Source organism: Neurospora tetrasperma (genome assembly GCF_000213175.1).
Source record: "Neurospora tetrasperma FGSC 2508 unplaced genomic scaffold NEUTE1scaffold_1, whole genome shotgun sequence".
In the NCBI taxonomy this organism is placed as follows: Eukaryota; Fungi; Ascomycota; class Sordariomycetes; order Sordariales; family Sordariaceae; genus Neurospora; species Neurospora tetrasperma.
This window is the reverse complement of record NW_009799099.1, coordinates 2,042,321-2,063,048: the sequence shown is the minus strand read 5'-3', so window position 1 is coordinate 2,063,048 and position 20,728 is coordinate 2,042,321. Positions and strand designations below refer to the sequence as shown.

General features: G+C 48.9%; 5 protein-coding genes across 5 annotated transcripts; all 5 read right to left on the bottom strand.

The window, feature by feature from the left end:
* Positions 1-180: 180 nt before the first annotated feature.
* NEUTE1DRAFT_93699 (uncharacterized protein) lies at positions 181-1,504 on the bottom strand (the record flags this gene model as incomplete). Its single annotated transcript, XM_009849572.1, has 2 exons — positions 181-1,047; positions 1,146-1,504. 2 exons carry the CDS (start codon positions 1,290-1,292, stop codon positions 973-975), a joined length of 222 nt encoding a protein of 73 aa, XP_009847874.1.
* Positions 1,505-5,188: 3,684 nt separating this feature from the next.
* Positions 5,189-6,838, bottom strand: NEUTE1DRAFT_115811 (uncharacterized protein; the record flags this gene model as incomplete). The annotated part of the gene is made up of 4 exons (XM_009849571.1): positions 5,189-5,458; positions 5,538-6,314; positions 6,413-6,542; positions 6,734-6,838. The coding sequence occupies 4 exons, from the start codon at positions 6,752-6,754 to the stop codon at positions 5,244-5,246; spliced, it is 1,143 nt and encodes a 380-aa protein (XP_009847873.1).
* Positions 6,839-8,804: 1,966 nt separating this feature from the next.
* NEUTE1DRAFT_144022 (uncharacterized protein) lies at positions 8,805-11,763 on the bottom strand (the record flags this gene model as incomplete). The annotated part of the gene is made up of 2 exons (XM_009849570.1): positions 8,805-10,835; positions 10,895-11,763. 2 exons carry the CDS (start codon positions 11,761-11,763, stop codon positions 9,260-9,262), a joined length of 2,445 nt encoding a protein of 814 aa, XP_009847872.1.
* A 460-nt stretch (positions 11,764-12,223) lies between these two features.
* Positions 12,224-14,048, bottom strand: NEUTE1DRAFT_75934 (uncharacterized protein; the record flags this gene model as incomplete). The annotated part of the gene is made up of 3 exons (XM_009849569.1): positions 12,224-13,455; positions 13,529-13,828; positions 13,946-14,048. 3 exons carry the CDS (start codon positions 14,003-14,005, stop codon positions 12,505-12,507), a joined length of 1,311 nt encoding a protein of 436 aa, XP_009847871.1.
* A 5,124-nt stretch (positions 14,049-19,172) lies between these two features.
* Positions 19,173-20,366, bottom strand: NEUTE1DRAFT_75933 (uncharacterized protein; the record flags this gene model as incomplete). Its single annotated transcript, XM_009849568.1, has 5 exons — positions 19,173-19,381; positions 19,438-19,728; positions 19,805-19,909; positions 19,991-20,170; positions 20,274-20,366. 5 exons carry the CDS (start codon positions 20,364-20,366, stop codon positions 19,259-19,261), a joined length of 792 nt encoding a protein of 263 aa, XP_009847870.1.
* Positions 20,367-20,728: the final 362 nt, after the last annotated feature.

The window sequence follows — 20,728 nt, the reverse complement described above, 5'->3', positions numbered from 1 at the left end:
GGTGGGGTGTTATCGAAAGATAAGAGATGGGGTGGACATATTCAGTTGCCGTCCGGCAACCCGCTCCATTCCTGGCCTGACTGCGAAGGAAGATGCCTCGGTGGGCCAAGCGGATCCTCCGACACCTTAGCATACTCGATTCACGGACTTAACTACAGTACGCAAAGATACGATTTTGAACTTATTCGTTGGACAAATGTTTTATTTGTACTTTGCCCGATATTCAGGTTCAAGATTTCCGGCTTTGAAACGAGCCCACAGCCCGGTTCGCCGACCGGTCATGACCCAGCCAGCCGTTCCAAGACGGCTACCACATCTGTATGTAAATCATAATCTATTCCGCACCTAATACCATGACCACGGTAAGCTACCCCTCGGCTAACCTCTTCCCTCCTCCACGCGAAGAGACTGAGAACCGCGTGCATAAAACAGCGAGCAAAAGAAGATGAACCAGGTCCATTGACGCCGTGCAGAGATGATGCTGCAAAACCCTGTTGCTCCAATGTGTTGCCGGATGTGAGCGCTCCCCCAAGCGCCAATCCTCAAAATGAAGAATTCCCGACCAAATATCAGACGCCCGCCTGAAGAGGTAAAAAAAGCAATGCAAAAGCAAGAGTTGCCAGCAAAGGGTGGGTGATTAGTGGCATCGCCCGAAACTCTCGGGTGAGTGTTGCCACCCTGCTTGCTCAGCGTCACCGTCGAGGGGGGGCAAGGAACCGGACGGCTGCCGTGCGCTAGTTCGTCGCTGTATTCGTTGCTCATTTAAACCGTTCGATGGTATCGCCGATACCGGTGATCGAATCGTAATAGTTTGCCACCGCTTCTCGTTGCGGCAACTTGTTGCTCTCTATCCTTTCAGATAGATTATCTGACGATATACTGAGCTCGGACCCAACGATAGAAGACGAGTGAAGAAGTTGCCCTTGACAACTTTGACGCTGACGCCGACGCTGGCGCTGATGGGGCCGTCCATTATACGCCTCTGATGACCCGCGTCCGCTCCTTCTCGAGCTGCAGGGCATTTGCCTCGAACGCTTCCTTCTTGCACTGATGATGGGAAGAGCACTCATGTCAGCACGAAATTCCTCTGTAAGCAAGACTCCTGATAGCCCGGCGAGCCACCAGTTTGCCTTGTTATTACTTACATCTTCGAGGTTCTTGCACTTGTGGCTCTCTAATAGTCGGTGCTTGCTGCAATAGTGACCGTCGCAGAAAGTACAATCGCCTGTGATGGGTGCTGCGGGAAGCCTGCACTCGGTGAGCGAGCACTTGAGTCTCCTGGGGGCAGGCATGTTGTCGCAGGTGGTTTTTTGAGTTTAGTGTGGAGGTTGGATAACGTGAAGACGATGTTTGGGTGGAGGTTGTGGAATTAGCGAGGAGGAAAGAGCAGCGTCTCTTGAGGTGAGTTCGGGCGTGTGTTTTCAAGTTGCCCCCTAGAGATCCCGAGGATAAGATGAGTGGATGGGTGGGTGACAAATCGATCAATAGGTTGGCAGCTTATGAGACGAAAGGCAGTGAGTCAGGAAGAGGATTGAACGATAAGAGGTTCGAGGTCGGCGGGATGGGATGCTTATAAACAGAGCCGGTGGAGGTGACAAGGCTCACGTGGTGTGATGTTTGGGGACAAGCAAAGGGATAGGCAGCCAAGTGGCAGATTAACTTGGGCTAGTTTCGCGAGACTCTTGTTACAAGTGGAAATGGCTGGAAAGCGTTGGACCTCGTTGGCCAGGGGGTATGTAGTCGAGTGAGGATGATTAAGTACAAGATTTGTAGGTGAGGTAGCTGGTGGCCCGACTCGGACGTGATGTGTGACCAGTGTAAGTGACAAGGGAGCTACAAGTGACCCGAGAGGTGACAAGGTCGTCCATGAGGACGGTGCGCAGTGTGCAGGAGGGAGGCGGTAGAGCGGCAGAGCGGTAGATCTAGCCTACCTGCTGGCCTGGCATGGCATGGCATAGCATGGCATGGCATATGCTGGCAAGGTCTGGGGCTGACATCTTGACCCATCGAGAACAGCACGGCCATCGTGGGCGTGTCGATGACGGCACGGCCGCACGGGAGGCAATGCTGGGGCCGACAACCAGGGCCCAATTGGTGTTCTGGTTGCGAAGCCCCGCTAGCACCATACCCAAGGCTCCCTTGTCCGTCGTTGTTGGCGCTGGGAATTGGAAGGGATTGGATCGACGGAAAGTGGTGCCAGTGACTCCAAGCGACTTGAAGCGACTCCGTACAAGCCGAGGACCCACGAAGACGATGAGGTTGGTGGATGAGCTCAGGAGAAAGCTCCCAAAGGACCAGGCCATCAGGCGAGTTGTCAGGAATGGAACTCGACAGGCCTGCCGAGAACAGTCAAGGAGCAGCGAGAACCTGCGCCGTTTAGAGCTCAACTTTTCCAGCACATCAGTCACCACCTGATAGTGAAAGAGTCCGTCACGGGCGCCAGTCCAGATTCTCCCATCACGACGGTTGGGGGGGTTGGAACTCCATGCAGCGACCAACAACCAATCTTTTCGATACCCGGACGCTATTGTTTTTGTTGTTGTTGTGACTTGTGAGTGAGGTTTTGAGTGGCACTCCGTCGGCAAGCCGCCTTCCTGGTAATGAATGCATCACAACTGGATCATCACTCTTGGTAGGGCATCGCCTGCAGGCAGCTACAGACATGCGTAATCATGCGCGTCCGGCAGCGCAGCGGGCCCGGGCCTTGGATGGATGGACAAGACACCAGACACACAGGACGACAGTTGGTCTTGCATCCCATCACAACCAAGGATCAGGTCGATAAGCTACACTACTAGCGTAGGTAGTGAGTACAGGTAGAGGTAGTATCAGGGTGCTGCATCCATCCAGTACGGGGATTGATTCACAGGGTAACTCGCAGGGTAGGGGTCTCGCTTTCCCGGGGTATCACTGATATTTGCAGGGTGGTGGTGATGGTCGTTTCCGGGGGTTGTAGTGTACACTACACTACTGCTGAGGGAGGTCTATCCGAAGACACTGGTCGTGGATACCTCCAACGAACTTGGCCCTGCTGCTGCGAGACGGGGCGTTGCGTCAGAGAGGTATTCATTCCATTCCATGTACACTACAGATGACCTACCTCCTTTGCTTCAGCACGAAACATCGGTTCTCCTTTTTGCTGCTATTGCTCATTCCGGAGATCCATCCATTTGTCTTTGTTGAGAGTCATGGTTGCTCGCGTGGCCCATCTCCCGGCCTCAGATGCACCTACCTCGCTCCCGTCTCTGCCCGGGTTCCCGGCCACGTCTGCATGTTTTGGCTTTTCGTCGTCTTGGGAAGCGTTTACTTGCAGCAACAACAAGCCACAGCATCTGGAAAGCAACAAATCATCGTTAGCACCGATGCCGGTCTCACTGCTTTCTTGTGTCGAAGTGGCCATATTGTAGACGACGTTCCAGGCAACTTCCAGTGGAAGAAGACGATTAGGAGATCCAGACCAACCCTACCAACACCGCCACAACAGATGCTATACCAACATCATTTTCCAAGTTGTCGCTTTTGGGAGATTTTGTCGTTTTTCTACTAAACAGCCCGAGATAAGAGAGATACTAAAAGCCGTACATCCCGTCCATACCCACAAGTCCGTCTAACATGTGCTATCTGCCTCGCAAATTCGATCCCCAAGCCCAATCCCAAGCTCAAGCATTTGATTTTATGCCTGGCCTTCTGTGTACCATGTGCAACAAAGACGTTGACCGGGTCTGGGTGGCTATACTGTGTGCGCCAACATTACTAACATTCCAGAAGCCTCAGCGGTCTGGACGGATCGATGTTGAAGGTTCAGATGCGGCTCCTTTGTCTGTTGTTGGTTGATCGATCTACTGCGTCCACCTAACATCCGTCAGCGTCAATAGGCCATTTGGTCAGGCCAATAGACGCCATCCCGTCGACCTGCTCTCAGATCAACAACATCTTGCCTGCATCGACAAGAGTACGAAAAAGATGCCCGGGATTTCGCATGCTCCCGCCATCAAGCAAGTATACACTACACATGCATAGTACACTCACTGCCTCTACCTAGCAAGCGATCAAACCTCTTAGCCCCTCAAACCCCTCTCCTCCATTCATCCTCCGTATCACATCCGATCCTGGGTCCCAGATTGCCAGCATTTGCCCATGCTCCCTTACACCGCTTCCGGCGGCCGGCGCATGTCTCCAGAGAAGGAAGCATCTCCCCAAGACTCCAGCCCCCCCACCCCCATCGGAGGAGGAAGACGTGAGCTCGTTAGCGCACCCCAGCTTTCTACACTTGCCACATTCACTGTTGCCATTCAGGAACCAGCACCGCAAGTGACTGTTGCCGCCTGCATCCAAGAGATTGCATGTCACTGTCACAACCGCAATGCCGACGAATTGCCAAAGAACACGATGGCTCCCTCTAATACTGCGTACCCGACGGCGAGTGGATAGTGTTTGCCGTTCTTGATGCGTAGGGGGGCTTGCTTGCTTCTCCCTGACTGCTGCTTGTTCGATGGAATCCTACCTGTCGTTTATGAAGGTGCACTTGTCCATGTTTTTGGCTACTCTCATGACTTCCCGAACCTCCATGGTGTTGGAAAGCGACACAATCAAGAGCCTAGACGCTTTCATGGTATCTTCTCCCGGGTCGTTGACTCCGGCGCGGAGCACGGAGAGAACTCGATGGCAGGGTGCCGCAGAGGTCCTCTTTATCGGTGCGCTCATCCACGTTACCACTTCATTTATAACACAAGAACCGTGTGGCTCTTTGGCTTGCATCAACAACGACACGTCGCGTGGCTTTTGTCTCACCATCTTGCTATGATTGGAATAGCTCCGTGACTTACAAACACCGCATGGTATGGCGTGAAAAACAAAATACTTTCATGGCAAATCACCTCTTGTCGCGCACTTCTTGATCTCCAAGGTCCCCATCAACTCATCGTGCGAGACATGTCTTCTTTCGCCTCGTCACTTCAGCCTGACAAACCGTAACGACTAGATAGTTCGCCACAGCAAAACAATCGTAGCCGTTTTCTCCGACTTGCCCAATACTAGCCAACCCGCACATAGCGAGGCCAGGGCAGCGGCATGCAACGCTTACTTTTCTTCCGACTCCTTGAAATACGGTGTGCATTGAGAGAGTTTGGATAGTATCACAGTCTGGCACTACTCAAACTGACCCAGATGGCTTTTACATCGATGAAGCAAAAAGACACAAATTGACGGCTTTGATTTAAACGCATTGCAATCAATGACTATTCCTACGACATATCGACGACAGCACGAATGCAGTCGCCCTGATGCATGACCTCAAAGGCCTCGTTGATCTCGGCCAGCTTCTTGCGGTGGGTGATCAACTCGTCAACCTTGATCTTGCCGTTGAGATAATCCTCGACAAGACCGGGCAGCTGAGAGCGGCCCTTGACGCCACCGAAGGCGGAACCCCTCCAGACACGGCCGGTGACCAGCATGAACGCTATAGGATGATCGTACGTTAGCATTATTGAGCATATAATGGCTAGCAGGGGAACGAGTTGACGCATAGAAGAACTTACGCCTGGTGGAAATCTCCTGGCCGGCAGCAGCAACACCGATGATGATGCTCTGACCCCAACCCTTGTGGCAAGCCTCGAGAGCAGCACGCATGACCTTAACGTTGCCTGTGCAGTCGAAGGTGTAGTCGCAACCACCGTCGGTCAGCTCGATCAACTTGTCGACAACAGACTGGCCCTCGGGGAGGGTGGACGGGTTGACGAAGTCAGTGGCGCCGAACTTGCGAGACCACTCCTCCTTGCTGGGGTTGACATCGACAGCGATGATCTTGGAGGCGCCGTTGGCAACAGCACCCTGGATGACGCTGAGGCCGACGCAGCCGGCGCCGAAGATGGCGACGGTACTGCCCTTCTCGACGTTGGCGGTGATGGTGGCGGCGCCGTAGCCGGTGGTGATGCCGCAGCCGAGCAGGCAGGTGCGGTCCATGGGGGCCTCGGGCTGCACAGCGACGACCGAAATGTCGGCGACGACGGTGTACTGGCTGAAGGTGGAGGTGCCCATGAAGTGGAGGATGTCCTGACCACGGGCGCGGAAGCGGGAGGTGCCGTCGGGCATCACACCCCTGCCCTGGGTGGCGCGAATCTTGCCGCAAAGGTTGGTCTTGCCGGACTTGCAGAACTTGCACTCCTTGCACTCGGGGGTGTAGAGAGCGATGACGTGGTCGCCGGGCTTCACGTTGGTGACGCCCTCGCCGACGGACTCGACGATACCGGCACCCTCGTGTCCGAGGATGACGGGGAAGGCGCCCTCGGGATCCTTGCCCGAGAGGGTGTAGGCGTCTGCATATCACACCATGTCTTTGGTTAATGCGACTGCGAACTGCACGGAAGCCCAACCGAGCGAGCCATCAAGGTTCTTGGAGTGTGGGTGAACTCACCCGTGTGGCAGACACCGGTGTGCTTGATCTGAATTCTGACCTCGTGGGCCTTGGGCGGAGCCACCTCAACGTCCTCATAACTGAGCTCCTGGCCGGCGCCCCAGGCGATGGCAGCCTTGCAAGTGATGGTCTGCGGAAGATGGCAATCGGATCAGCACATGGTCCCTGATGAAGCAAACTCATCTCTCTCTGACGATGTGAAGCAAAGTCCTTCTGTCCTCCTAATCGCAACGCTGCTCTCCAAAGAATTGGAGCAAGCGTATATCGTGCAGGCAGCGGAGCTTGAGCTTCAGCTTGAGCTTCTTGGATATTCTCTCTTACCTTTCCTACTGTGGATGCCATTGTGTCTGAATGTGATGAAATGTAGAATCCAAAATCAACACAGAGTTGAAATGAAGTTTGAAAACAGGTCGAGGCAATTTACATGGCAACAAGTCGACGTCTTTTGGAATGATGACAAAACGGAGCCTGTTTAGTTCCATCAACCGCAGCGCCGACCCCGCCTTCTAAAAGGTGGGGCACTGCCAGGTGGGCAGTTCCCTTCTGTACGGTAAAGGTACCGGTTAAAGGAGATCATCGATGGATCGGATCTCTGAGTGAGAGGAAGTGTTCTCTTGGCTTCCAGGCCTCTTTCCTTCTCGTACACTACATAAGGATACACCGCGTACAGTCAATTCGGTGACGAGGTAGCGCTAAAGGTCTCGGGAAGTGTTTTTCTCGCTTGTTTATCCGACATGGTTTTCGGTGATTTCACGGCATCTCGGGGATTCCTGTGGCTTTCTAAGCAACGTGTTTGAGTGCTTATCTGACTGGAGCCTATCAATGACATGCTCAGCTATATCGGATACGCAGTATATATCAACACTCCAAATGCCTTATCGACTGGAAAAGGCTCTCGCTCTCGGGGAGCTCGCTTTGCTCCCTCGGCCCGTACCTTTCCCTCGGCACTTTTCTTACAAAAGAGTACATATCAACTCGCCAACTCTCCATTGACGGTCACTTAACAACCTCAGGGCATGATGTTGGATTCTCACCCACTTTGATATGTACATTCCTTCCAATCTCTTCCCCTCTACTGTTTGCAGCGAACTATGTATAGCGGGGTCTCATCCCGCCTTCCGTGAACTGCTCTGTGCACGCTAGCGCCTCACATAGAGGCTTTGACAGATCGTCAGATATGTCTTCAGAATTACGTGATTGAAGATTTCGTCTCGCATGTACATTTCGCCTCAGGAAACCCCCCGTACCGCTCAACAGGTGCCAATGGGCCGGCCGCCGAGAGTCGAGCTTTCGGGTTACATCTCTAGCGGCTGGAAATAAGTATTGAATCGTAGGAGCTGCTATGTCCGCCAATGTCACATTATCGTCCGCAAAGTAATACAATCACGGCAATCACCTCTGACCACGACTCGACGTTAAAATTGTCTTCGAGGTACACTTCATCTTTCCCGGCTGCCGACCATGTGTGATGAGCTATTCCGAGTCCGCAGGTTATGGTCCACTAACTACCTAACCTTTATCAGAAGTGAGGTCGACGACGACAGTACGAAGTGATGACGGACAGGAATTGGTAGCGGTGATACATAATCCAGGTCCATATTGTGAGAAAACAATACTGGAGTCGGTGAATTGTTTAAGGCAGGGAAATAGCTGCGACTGGTATGGGCAATATAATCTGAAATATAGGTCAACCCCTCACCTCTCCTCATTTTTTCCTCGTCGTTCAAAAACTTCGTTCTGTCAAGCCAAGGATTGTGCAGCCGCCTTGTGAAGTTCGTTGCCTCCAGGCTCAATTACATGTGACGATACCGAAGCTTTGTCTCTCGCTATCCCCAGCGATTTCGCCTGATCATATTGTCTCTCGGCGTCAAAAGTGTCGAACCAAACAGTTCTCGACAAAACAGGCCCTGTTGAGCTTGTGAGAGTTGAAGACAGACGGTGACAAGCAACGTGGAGCATGTTGCTATGAAGACCACTTTTACTCCTAACCCTAGGTAGGTACTCAAGAGGCACAGTAGATCAGCAACACTGCAGTGTCACAACCAATGACAACACATCAGTAAGTATCTCACATGGACTTCGCCAGTTCTAAATCATCCTCCACAAATTGAAGAAGGCAGAAACGACCACGAACTCATACCTTTCTAACCATATCATTGTGTTCCACTACCAACCTCCCAAAATGGTCATCCCCCCTCCTCCTTCCCCGCTCCCCGAGTTCGTGTACAAGATCACGGTCGAAGCCCCGCCCAGTCCGATTCCCGAGTCCTACCCACTGTCGGAGCTGGACCAGAAAGATGGATTTGTGCATCTGAGCACCTCGTGGCAGGTACGTTCTATCCTCTCCACTTCATTACATGAACGCGCTAATCCCAGCTTTCCAAAACCACAAAGATCCCAACAACAGCCGGCCTCTTCTTCCAAAATGAGCTCTCTTTCTACCTTATCAAGCTTCGCCTGGCCAACTTTGACCAGGCCAGCGTCAAGTGGGACGAGGTCGAGGATACCAACGGGTGCCCGCACTTGTACGGCAACTTTGGGGCTAAGGATGTCGTTGACGTGAAGGAGTTCCGCCGTGAGGAGGGCGAGACGTGGGGTGAGGTGTTTGAGAAGGAGGAGGCTAAGGCTTGGTTGGTATGATGAGAGGGGGCATCGGAGAAGGGAAAATATAAGGGGGGAAAGGAAGGAAAGAACAAGAAAAAATTAAAATTGAAAAGCGACTCATGAGACGTTGAATTTCAACTGGACTCGTCTGTTCATTCATTCGTATGACCTATTTACCCTGAAAGTTTCCCCTCTGGCTATCTTTATATAAAACAAATGCCTTTTCAACAGTGCATCCCGACATCATCTCTCCAACTTAATCCTTGCCATTCCATCCTCCACTTTGACTCTACCGCCGTGTTCCGTTTTCACATAACCGTCTTCCTCCTCCTCGCCTTCATCAGCAGCCTCCCTCTTCACCCTCACAGGTTCTTGCTGCCTTTCGACAGTTTCACTCTTGACGACTGGCTCGTCGACTTCCTCGTCCTCGCCTTGCTCATCCTCAGCCTCCTGTTTCAACTGCCCAACCTCTCGCTTGACAATGGTTGGGCCATTTTGGCCCTCCCGTCCCTCAGGGTCACCGAGGTTAGGTTCTTGCTTTACCATCGTGCGTTCCAGCAGTGGCTCCCTCTTAGCTAAACGTGCCCGCGCCTGGTGGCCCTCCGCGTCCTCATTGTTGAGGTTCGGCTCCGGCTTGACAATCGTAGCTCCATTGAATGATTCTCTCTTCACAGTGCTTGAGCGATGGTTTTCTTCGGTTTGCTTTGGGATACATGACTCCTGCTTCACCCTCGGATGCTCGGGCTTTACAGCTTGTGGTTGAAGGTCGTCTGCTTTCTCCTCGTCGAAACCAGGCTCCTGCTTAACGGTCGCCAAGTCCCGTCCGGGTTCTCTCTTCATGATGCGACGTCGATGTGCCGATTCCACCTGCTCGCCGTGGATGTTTGACTCCTGCTTGATGCGTACGTGTTCTCTTTTGACGATGTGCGGGAGCCGGTTCTCTTCTTCTTCCCCAGCGCCCATGTCATGAACACTCTGTTCCTGCTTTACCCTAAGAACTTCTTCCTTGACAACAGATGTTTGGTCAGCCTCTTCACTGTCCTCTTCCGCGTCGGCTAACCTCTCGCGCTTCACCCTCATACCTTCTTGCTTGATGATGGGCGGGCTGTGTTCAATGGTCGACTGAACCTCATCGGCGTCTTCCATCTCAACATCCTCAATGCTCTCCATCTTCACAGCGTCATCCGCAACAGCTTCCTGAGTCACCGGCAGTACAGGCTCGTTGACCACAACATCCCTGACCCTGGCTTCCTCCTCTTCTTTGATCTCCATTCTTGCCTCTCTCTTTTCCCTCTTGACTACCATGTCCCGCTCGTCTTCCTCGTTGTCACCCTCGTCTTTCGGCTCTCTCTTGAATCTCACAACCTCGGTCTCCACCTCCGCCTTCTCCTCCTCAACAACCGCCCTCCTCTTTCTACCCTCAATAACCTTTTTTCTCTCCGCAGCTTTACACAAGCCCCTTAGGCCCAGCTCGCAATCACCGCATTTCCTCCCCACGGGAAGACATATCGACTGTCCGAACCCAACCAGCAGCCAGTTGATCTCCTTCCACTTGTCACGGGGCAGCCACGACTGCAGCGCAAGGCGAGTCTCCTCGGGGGTTTTAGTGGGCGGATTCTGCCAGCCCCAGAGGTTGGTGATGCGGTGGACGTGGACATCCACACCGATGCCTTCGACACGGTTCCAGCCGTTGTCGGCGGACATGCAAAGATGCGCCATCTTGGGCCCAACGCCGGGAAGGGACATGAGACCTTCGATGGTGTCGGGGATGTCGGAGTTGTATCGGTCGCGGAGGATTTCGGCGGCTTGTTTGAGGTATCTATCACAGTAGCTCATAAGTATATGGACCCTTGATGTGAACAAGAGGACAGTACGTACTTGGTCTTGTTGTTATGGAAGCCAACCTTGCCAATCAACTCGTTCAAAACGGCTGGCTCAACAGCCAGCATATTCTCTAGGTTCAGGCCCGGCTCCGCGCCCTCGGCGTGGGGAGGCAGCTCCTTCTTCAACCGCAACATCGCCTCCGCGTTGACTGTGTCTTTGGTCTGGCTTGACAACATCAGGGCAACAAGAGTGTGAAATCGCCGATCGCGTGCTGATGCGTTATTGCTGGCCAAGCGCTCGCATCCCATCGAGTCGACGGCGGCGTTGGCGGCGGGACCGGAGATGCGCATCTCCTTGACGAGGTTATAAACCTCCTCCCAGTCAGAAGGAGGCTCGACTTTCAGTTCGCCGGTGACGGCGTCGGTCGTCTTGCGGGCGGGTTTGCGAGCGGTTCGTTTTCTGCTGGATGTAGTAGACGTGCCCGCGACTGGGATATCGTTTATGTCGATCTCCGAATCCGACTTTACTTCGGCTTCTGCGGTTTGGTTGATAATTCGCGTGCTCCTCCGTTCGGTTTTGATCCTCGTGGGGGCGGGCAATGATTCCTCCTTCTTCAGCACTGTTGTAGTGGTTGTGGTGGTAATGCGCTTCCGTTTTCGCGTGCCAATCGGGTTCCTGCGCTTCACCTTTGGTGATGGCAAGCCACTGGATTTGACAGCGTCTTCTATGTCCGATCCAAAGGTAACTCCGGTTTCGTCTTCCTCATGGTCTTCCTCGAGCTTCGTGGCGCGCAATGGCGAGGATCGTAAGTCAACCGGCGCAGAACTCGAGCTGGCATTCGCATTCGCATTGTTCGCTTCATAGGCAAATCGAGCAAGAGTGCTCAGACGCGTTGAGCGACGTGGTGTTGCTGGCGTTGCCATGGCGGCTGTTGTTCCCTCGAACAACCTCGATGTCTCCTTGGCTATGCGCGACGCCCTCATCGGTTGATTGATGACCGTGATTGAACGATGAGGAGGCTTTGCCTGTTCGTCTGAAATTATCTGCTGCTCCGCGCGGCCATGGTTGGATCATACAACTGTTTGGATGCGTGTGGCCCGGGGGGACGCGTGCACCTTTATGGCTAGCTTGTATTGAAAGGCAGACTGGAATCAGATGAAACGCCGAAACAGGAAGCTCGAGCCATAAAGTACATACTGTGTAAACTCGAAGAGCAAATAAAATAAGTACTGTGGATCCTCGCCTGCTATACGTAGTACATACTACGCAGTACACTACGTACGTAGTGCTGATTCGGTCAGACAGGGCACCAGGTTCTTTTGGGATGCGAACTGATATCATTTCAATGTTTACACCATGGGCTGTTTCTCATCAAACGTGCGGACTTGAAAGTAACTTTGATTCTGGGATCGCTACGAATGTGTGAGATATCCTGTCGCCAGTCTAAGAACAAGCCACTCGCACATCTTCCTTCTCCTTGTCTAAAGGCCAGTCTAAAAAAAAGAAAAAGAAAAAGAAAAAGCATGATGTACATACTTTTAAAAATAAATGTTTCGTGAATGATGAAGAATCGCTGCCTCAGAACGCCGCGCCATCCAGGCCGAAGATGACCTTTTCCAAAAGTCTAACTAAAGAGTCAAAAAGGGACTCAAACAACGCTCGCTTCAAATCAGGAACTCCTCGTTCACCCAGTGGCTGAGCACTACCTTGCCCTCTTCAAACGTAGGCTTTTCCATCCGCACAATGATGGCAGCATGACTGTGTCGATCATTGTGAATCCAAACAGGATACTTACGCCAGCCCAGTGCATCCAAGGCGTTGATGGCAGCAAACTGATATGGCGCCAGAGCAAGCGTGGGCTGATGTGGGTGTGACTGTTTGCGCTCGAGCGCCAAAATCTCCTGGTTGGAGGAATCGTCCGTCTCTTCGCCGGAATCGCCATCCGACAGTCCAAGATACTCCTGGTTTTGAGAGCTGTTTAAGTCTTCATACGCATGTTCAACAGCTTCGCGCATCTCCTTGATCCATAGGTCCACCCGGTAACTCTCAACGTCGATTCCCGCCAGGCCCTTTTCGTGTAACATCACTCTCTTGGAGCTTCGTACCGTTTGGACCGCCGAATTGATAAAGAAAGCGACCAATCCCAACGGGACAAAAACCGCTACGGCCAAGATAAAGGGCACCCTGTTTATCCATTTCTTCAGGTTGGCAACAAGCGGTTCCTTCGGCTTGGGTGGCGCGGGGGATACGGGGTTTGTCGGATCTAGAATAACAGGCTCGTACCCCTTGACGTAGTTGACTTTCACTTTGTCCAAATCGGTGTAAGGGTCCGTTTTCGCTATGCCGGTGGTGTAGTAGACGGCAGACCTGTCGTTCACGATATTTGTATAGAGGATTCGACGCTTGAACTTGGCAAGACCGCACATGAAAATAGATTTCGGATCCGCCAGAACCGCGAGAAGGGGCTTTCCCGTGTCACGAAACTGATCAATACCGAAAAGTTGTCTGCCTGACATGCACAGGGTACGCGCACCTAGTACGTTCCATACGTGGTTTGGCCAACCGCGAAGAGGAGTGCGCACCCCCAGAAATGGGCTAGCAAATGCCGTGAATGTCTAGCGCAAGCAATGTTAGCTCAACGTCTTGTTCTTTTTTTCATTTTTTTTTTCTCGTTCGGAAGTTCCATACCATGCACTCGAGGTTGTCCAGCACACCTCGCGCATAAAGAAGGCCGATCGCATAACGGGCCACCAGGCCGCCGAGGGAGTAGCCAGCGATGCTGATCTTCTTGATCTTTCCACCTTCGCTTTCGACAGCTTGGAGTTCCTCTTCGATCTCGTTACATACTCGTTCGCCGCCGAGCTCGATGCCATCGTAAGTAAACGATCCGGCGTTTCGCTTCGCTACGAGGATGTTCAACTTGTCGCGTGGATACTGAGATCGCAAAGCCTTCGCTACAGAGGCCATATGGTTCGGATTACCCCATAGCTAGTGTTCAGGTTGCGGGTCAGAGTTGGTAATTCTGCAAAGTGCCACATGGTTTTGGCGATCATTGCGCCATGCACGAGCACAGCATGGACAGGAGCGTAGGGTAACAGGACTTACACCATGTACCAAGACGCAGAGGTGGTCGGCCTCAACGTCACCACCGATATAATCCGCCATGGTTCGTTTATGGTCAGCGATCAGAGACCAGTAGATACCTAGATCGAAAAGAGGGTGAATGCTAACAGTTTGGTAGTTGTTGTGGTGCGTTACCAAAGCAATTTATTTAAAGGTCGCCTTTGCAGGGAGGGAGCTTGGCGGTGGGTTATCAAGGTGGGCGGCGTTACGGCGTGAATAGCGCAACCCCCTGAACAACAACCCAACAACCCGGAAATGTCCCTGCAAAGCCGATGGATAGTCTGGATGACGCTTTGGGCTGGTTGGTTGCCCGGCGCGGACAGATCGGACGCCGTCCCAAAACACCCCGCCTGGATGCGATGCTGCCACGGGATGAGTGGGGGGGCTGATACGGTAGGGCGCTGTGTTAGGCCCAAGCACTGCCCGCCCGGACAGCACTAATGAAACGTCCTGGAAGAGAGATTGCTTGTCAGCCCAAAGCTCATCAAACTGGGAAACGGGAATCAATATGCGCCCGCTCGATGTTCATTCGGACATCACGAGCAACCGCGGGCTCAGCTGTCCAGGTGGCAAATCATAAGCCCTTATCACGCGGCGCGGCGGCCGCGGACCATTCTCATGGGCCGCAAAGACCCCAAAATCCGCGTCCGAGCTCACCTCTCATGCTGTTTCACGGCATGGGGCTGTTTGGGTGGGAGATTTGTCGGTTATCTATGCAGGCGCAGCAACCGCAGTTCGTTCTTATTCTCGAACGCCGTGTCCGGCCACACGACCGTATGCCTGGAGAGATGACGACAGTGAGGTCGGTACATGGGCGATCAGCGCAACTAGAGGTGCCCCCTTCTCATCATCGGCGAGCTCATGTGCCTCTACCTAGAATAGGGACTGAGCCCGGTGGGGTCTTGCGCTCCATACGACGCTATATATCCGACCGCGGGAATATCCCTGAAGGCCATGGCCGCTAGAGCTGTCTCCTCACAACCCGGGGTTCAACGAGTCGGTCCTTCGACAACCAGATACGAAGCAGAAACATACAAATGGTAACTCGAAGCCGAAGAAGTAGAGGTAGGGCGGACTCTTTGTCTTTGGGGCCAGAGCCCAGGGAAGCCCGAGTGGCCAGGCATTCTCGAAACGAAGGTTGGATCCGATCTTGTGGCTCCTTTCTCTTCCCTTTTCTATTGACTTCTTTTTTTTTTGAGAAAGTCTTTTCGCACCGCCATGAAAGTCTTCAGATACCGCCGCCCCACCTCTCCCGCTGTTTCGACCAATCAAAATTGGTACATCCAGTCCGCTTTCATTAACTCCCGCTTTTAACTCTACTCTTCTCAATCCTTCTCGTACTGCGCCCGCCAAGCTCTCAGATTTCAAGCTATTATACCTATCTAAGATTTGTACTAGCCACCCTCGTACTATACTAGTCACCTCCAGCTCAATCTAATTTAGTGATTATTCTAGTATATACTTCGTCGTATTACTTTCTTTACTAAACTACACACATTACCACCTCGTTGTATTCAATCAATCCACTACCCCGCATATTACTAAATACCACCAAAGTAAATAAAATACTCTTATTTAATCGATGGTAAAGAATAATCTACTACTTTTCAATATATTTTCCTAATTAACTGTAATATAGATAACCGATATAGCGATTCCCTAGCCGATGGGCACGTATGACCGTAGCGCGGGTAACCCCAATCAAACAATTGACTTTACTTTTATTAATCCCAATTTAAGACCCCTAATAAATATTACCCTAACCGAACCCACCTTTGCCTAACTAGAGCTTATTAATATTAATAATAATGAATATAAGGACTAACCTAATAATAATAAAAACGAATTTCACTAACCCCCCCGCCGCCGCTACGAGTATAGTAACTATACCGTTTTTAATACCCAATACGATACCTTCAATAAGCTAATAATAGCCGTTTAAGCGTAGTTAAGAAAGTTTAGTTATAGTACTATAAAGGGTTAGTTTAATAATTTTATTAAAAGATTCAGTTATATACAATTCTATATTATTTACTTTACTAATCTCTACTGCAAAGCAATTAACTACTCTCATTCTTCTTCTATATTTAAATAGAGATACTTTTAGTAGGGGTATACTAAGGTATTAAAGTATAATAATCGATAATAGACTTTTAACCTTCAAAAAGGCTATAAATTTTACAGCTATTTACCTAATAAAAAGCTATTAATTTATTTAATATTTAAGGTTGAATATAAAATATTTATTACTACCTATATTGATAGATTAAGGATAATTAATTGCGAAATTACTAGTGAATTCAAAAAGAAATTTCTAAATATTAGGGGATAATTTATTAAACGGTAGTTTATTAACTTTTATTATAAACTTAAAAAGGAAGTATACACTAGGTATAACCCCTTTTAATTTACTATAAAACTACTTACTAAAAAAAGGGTCTACTTTAAGATTAATTAGTAAAATACCGCTAAAATTAAACTAATTACCCTCTTCTAAAGTAATTTATAGGGAGAATAAATATAGAAGGAAAATCTCTAGGTCTAGATGTACAATAATACGTATAAAACTAATAATAAAGGCCTAGTCTTTTTCTAAATTATTAGTATAGTAGGGGTTAGCTATACTTTTAATTACGGTTTTAGGCTAGTTAATAACGAGTAGTAGGAGGGATTTAATTAGCTTATAGACTAAATTAACGCTTATTATAAAGCTATTACCGCGAGCAAACTACAAATTACTATTACGGATTATAATACAATAATAAGGTTAGCTATTAAGCGAATTTATTACTAAGCGTAGTCCCAACTTTACATTTTTTATATCAATAAGAATATAGTATTAAATATTAAGTGCAAATAGAATAAAAAAGTCGCCGCCCAAATTATTAATATTTATACCACCCTTATACAAATATAAATATAGTAAGAAATATTGGTATCAACATTAGCCCAGCCTACGCTAGCATAACCTAACAATACAACGAATTTTAAAGAATTTAATAAAGAAGATTAGGAGGTAGTTAATAGCCTTAACCGCTTAATAAATAGTATAGATTAATTAGAACCATTATTTAATACTATAGAGTATTCTCAGTCTAGGCTTTATATCCTCTAAAAGTACGTTTATTATACTTATACCGTTAAAGTATTTAATACTGTATTTAAAAAACTCTATTACTATTTTGTATAATAAATAATAATTATTATATACTTAAAAGAGATATATATAATAATTAAGGAGGAGTGAGCTACTTATTATATTAATAAGAGGTTGAACTTTAGCTACCGTACTATATCGCTAATTAAATTAGCGAACTATACCCTAAAAAGTTATATTATTAGCGTTAAATCTTATAATTAATTATATTACTCCCTATATAATCTATAGTATACTAATTATCGTTTGATATAAGTAATAATACCGTCGTTACCACTGTCATATAGAGCTTCAAGCTAGTTAATAGTATAAAGTGTAATATTAAGGACAAGACCAAGAAGCAAATTGTACGTACTAAATACGAGTATTTTAATTAGCTATAGGTAAAAGAAGCTTGTAGAAAGGTATACTAGAGGGCTCTCAATAAGGTAATATATTAACGTTGTATTATACTTAGTACTATACTAATAGAAGCTAATCTAGACCCCGAAGAGTTAGAACTGTATACGGGCAAATTTACTACACAATTTAGTTTACCGTATTTATATATAATATTAGAATACCTTCTTAACCGATCTCAATCATTCGTACTCAATAAACTCAATTACTACCCCTACTAGTAGCTTTATAAATCCTTCAATAATAAGGGTAAATACTTAAAATATTAGGACTTTAATAAAGTAATAAAGTTAAAGGGTCGACCCTGCTATAATATACCTTTTACTCCTAATTCTCGTGCCCCCCAATTAACCGCGCCAATTAATACCCAAACTCCTCCATCTACAGCGCCAACTCAGCTCCAAACAATAATATTATAAGGTCGGGGACAGCTTCGCCTCCAACCTACCCGCGGCCGATAGTCCAAGGCAGGCTGTAACCTTATAATATCGATACGAATAGCGCTATCAATCTAATAAAATACATTTATATAGGAGGGTATTAATTTAATAATAGAAGATACAATAAATGCCCAACCTCCTACTCCGTCATAGAAGGGACGAGGCCGCCCGCGAAGCTCTATACAAACTATTTAAAAAAGAGGAGGTATAAGGGGAGGAAGCAATTCTATACGGGGTAAAGAAGGCACGAAGAAGGGGAGTACAAAGGGAGGAGGTACGCTAGCTAATACTCCAGCTAGTACTCAAACCCAATAAGGAAAACTCACTAGCAATTAGACTACTCAATTATATAATAGAAATCAAATAAATTATAAATATATAGATTAATATAAATTAAATACGATTAACTAATCACTTAATTGAGCAATTCAATTAAGTACGATATATGACTGTACTGCTAAACGCTTTATAAAGTGCGCTATAAAATATCCTATAAATTTAGTCTAGTGTGTATACTAGCTATAGTTTGGAGTCTAGGCTTGGTATGGCATATAAGAATAAAATACCCAGATTTCTAGGTGAAATTTATAAAAGAATACAACTGCAGAGTAGAGGGTGGGTCGCGAGTTGGATGCACCGATTTTGATTGGTCGAGACAGCGGGAGAGGTGGGGCGGCGGTGTCTGAAGACTTTCATGGCGGTGCGAAAAGACTTTCTCTTTTTTTTTTTTCTTTCCCTGAACATTGAAGCAAGCTTCGATGCTCTCTAGATCGCGGTGAGGCCGCAACGGCTGCTTTTCGAGCGCATTCAACATCTCCACAATGTGAATCTGGTAAATCATGAAACATGTGCTCTATGATAGTGACGGAGATGCATAGCGCATGCAACCTCAAACTTCACTTGGTGGGTGTTAGGAATTAGGATGGCCATGATACGAGATAACTACGTTGGCGTTCACTGGAGACTGGGAACTTGCCAAGCAGATCGAAATAAGGTTTCGTTGGTTCCGAGGAAGGATAAAGTAAAACATCCATCGAGATACCACAGAACCGTTCCTGTAGAATACCTCTCCCGCCTGGACGAGAAAGCTACCGATCTGAACCAAACATCCCAAGCGTCCCGGAATCGACCTCATATCGGCAATCTATCCTGTCCGAGAAACAACGTCTACATCTACTGATCATGAAACAGAAGGCAAAAGTCAAAACCCCACCCCCATTAATCATTACCTCGTCTCCCCAAACGCCACCACTTGTTCATCAGCCACGCTTTATTCATACCACCGTCGTAGGCCCTTCCTTATCCTGTTTCCTCTTTCCCTTCGTTGCCAACCTTGGCCAATAAACCCAAATAAACATAACCGCCAAGATCTGCAGCATGAACGCATTCACATGCATCTTGACATTCTTCAATTCTCCTCCCCTGTTTGGACCTGACCCTACTTGCTCTTTCCCTTTCTCTGACCACCTCTCACAAACCTCCAAAAACAACTTTGGATCATCCGTGATGACCCCATCCACCCCCTTCCGTATCCCCCATTCCATCCACCGTTCCTCGTTAACCGTCCAGATGTAGAGCTTCCGTTGCGCCTTGCGGATCTTGCTGATGAAGCGGGCGCCGATGGGACCGACGAGCATGTGCTGCATGAGGTTGAAGTCGACTTCGGAGTGGGCTTCGGAGAGGAAACGGGAGGCGTAAGGGAGGGAGAAGCCGATGTAGGCGAATCGGTAGGAGGGGAAGTAGGATTTGGCTACGTTGATGTAATTTTCCTTTATTTTTAAAGGGGTATAAGTAAGTGAGACGCAGAAAAAAAAAGATTAACGATGAGCAAAAATTATCACATACATTCCAGCAACCGAGGACTACTCTCTCTTTCCAGGCTCGTGTCGTCGGCACAGATTCAATCGTTTTGACTGTGGTGCTCAGTAAGACGTCCGGATCATCGTCGATCTTGAACATGATATCTCAGCATTAGGTACCATTCATTCGGATTCACGCTGAGAAGAAGAAGAAGAAGGCCGTCAAACTCACTTTGATATCCAACAACACCCACACTGACTCTAAACCAGGTTGCCCTAGATACTCTAGCAGATCTTGCAACCTCGGGATTGATTGCTGTGGCTCCCTGATAGTCCTCAACGTACTCAAGTAGCCCCAGTCACACTCCGAAACCTTTTTATCTATGCCAAAACATCGTTTGAGGGACGGATCCTGTTGAACACACGTGCGTTAACACGGATGTCCTCACAACTTTACGTACTGAGGATGTTGGTGAAGGGAAACGAGGTAAAGAAAAGGACGTTAGAAAACATACATGTACAAGTACGACAACCCCATCTTTGGTCAAGTGCAAATCAGTCTCGATCGCATGTGCACCGACGTCCACAGCTCCTTGGAAAGCTCCCATGGAATTTTCGGGGAAAGCGGCTTTGTACCCACGATGCGCGATCGCTTGAGGAAACCGTGGTCCCGCAGGTTTCTGTCCATTGCCGTTGGCTGTACTGGTGTTTGATCCGGAATTGGAAGGGGTGCGAGTAAGAGGTTCTAGATGGGCGAGAGATAGGTGGTTAGCTTCGGGTTCTTGGTAGAAACTTAGTGCTCGAAACCTGACGAGATGTTTACCTGTTGCCTGTGGGGATTCTTCCCCTGAATGTGTCTGTAAGTGCGACATGCCCTGGCGACCAAATCGTTCAGGACCTTCCGACTAACAACGCTCGTTGCAAATGTTTGATCAAGTTCGCCCTTCACGGTATAGTTTTACTGAAAGTT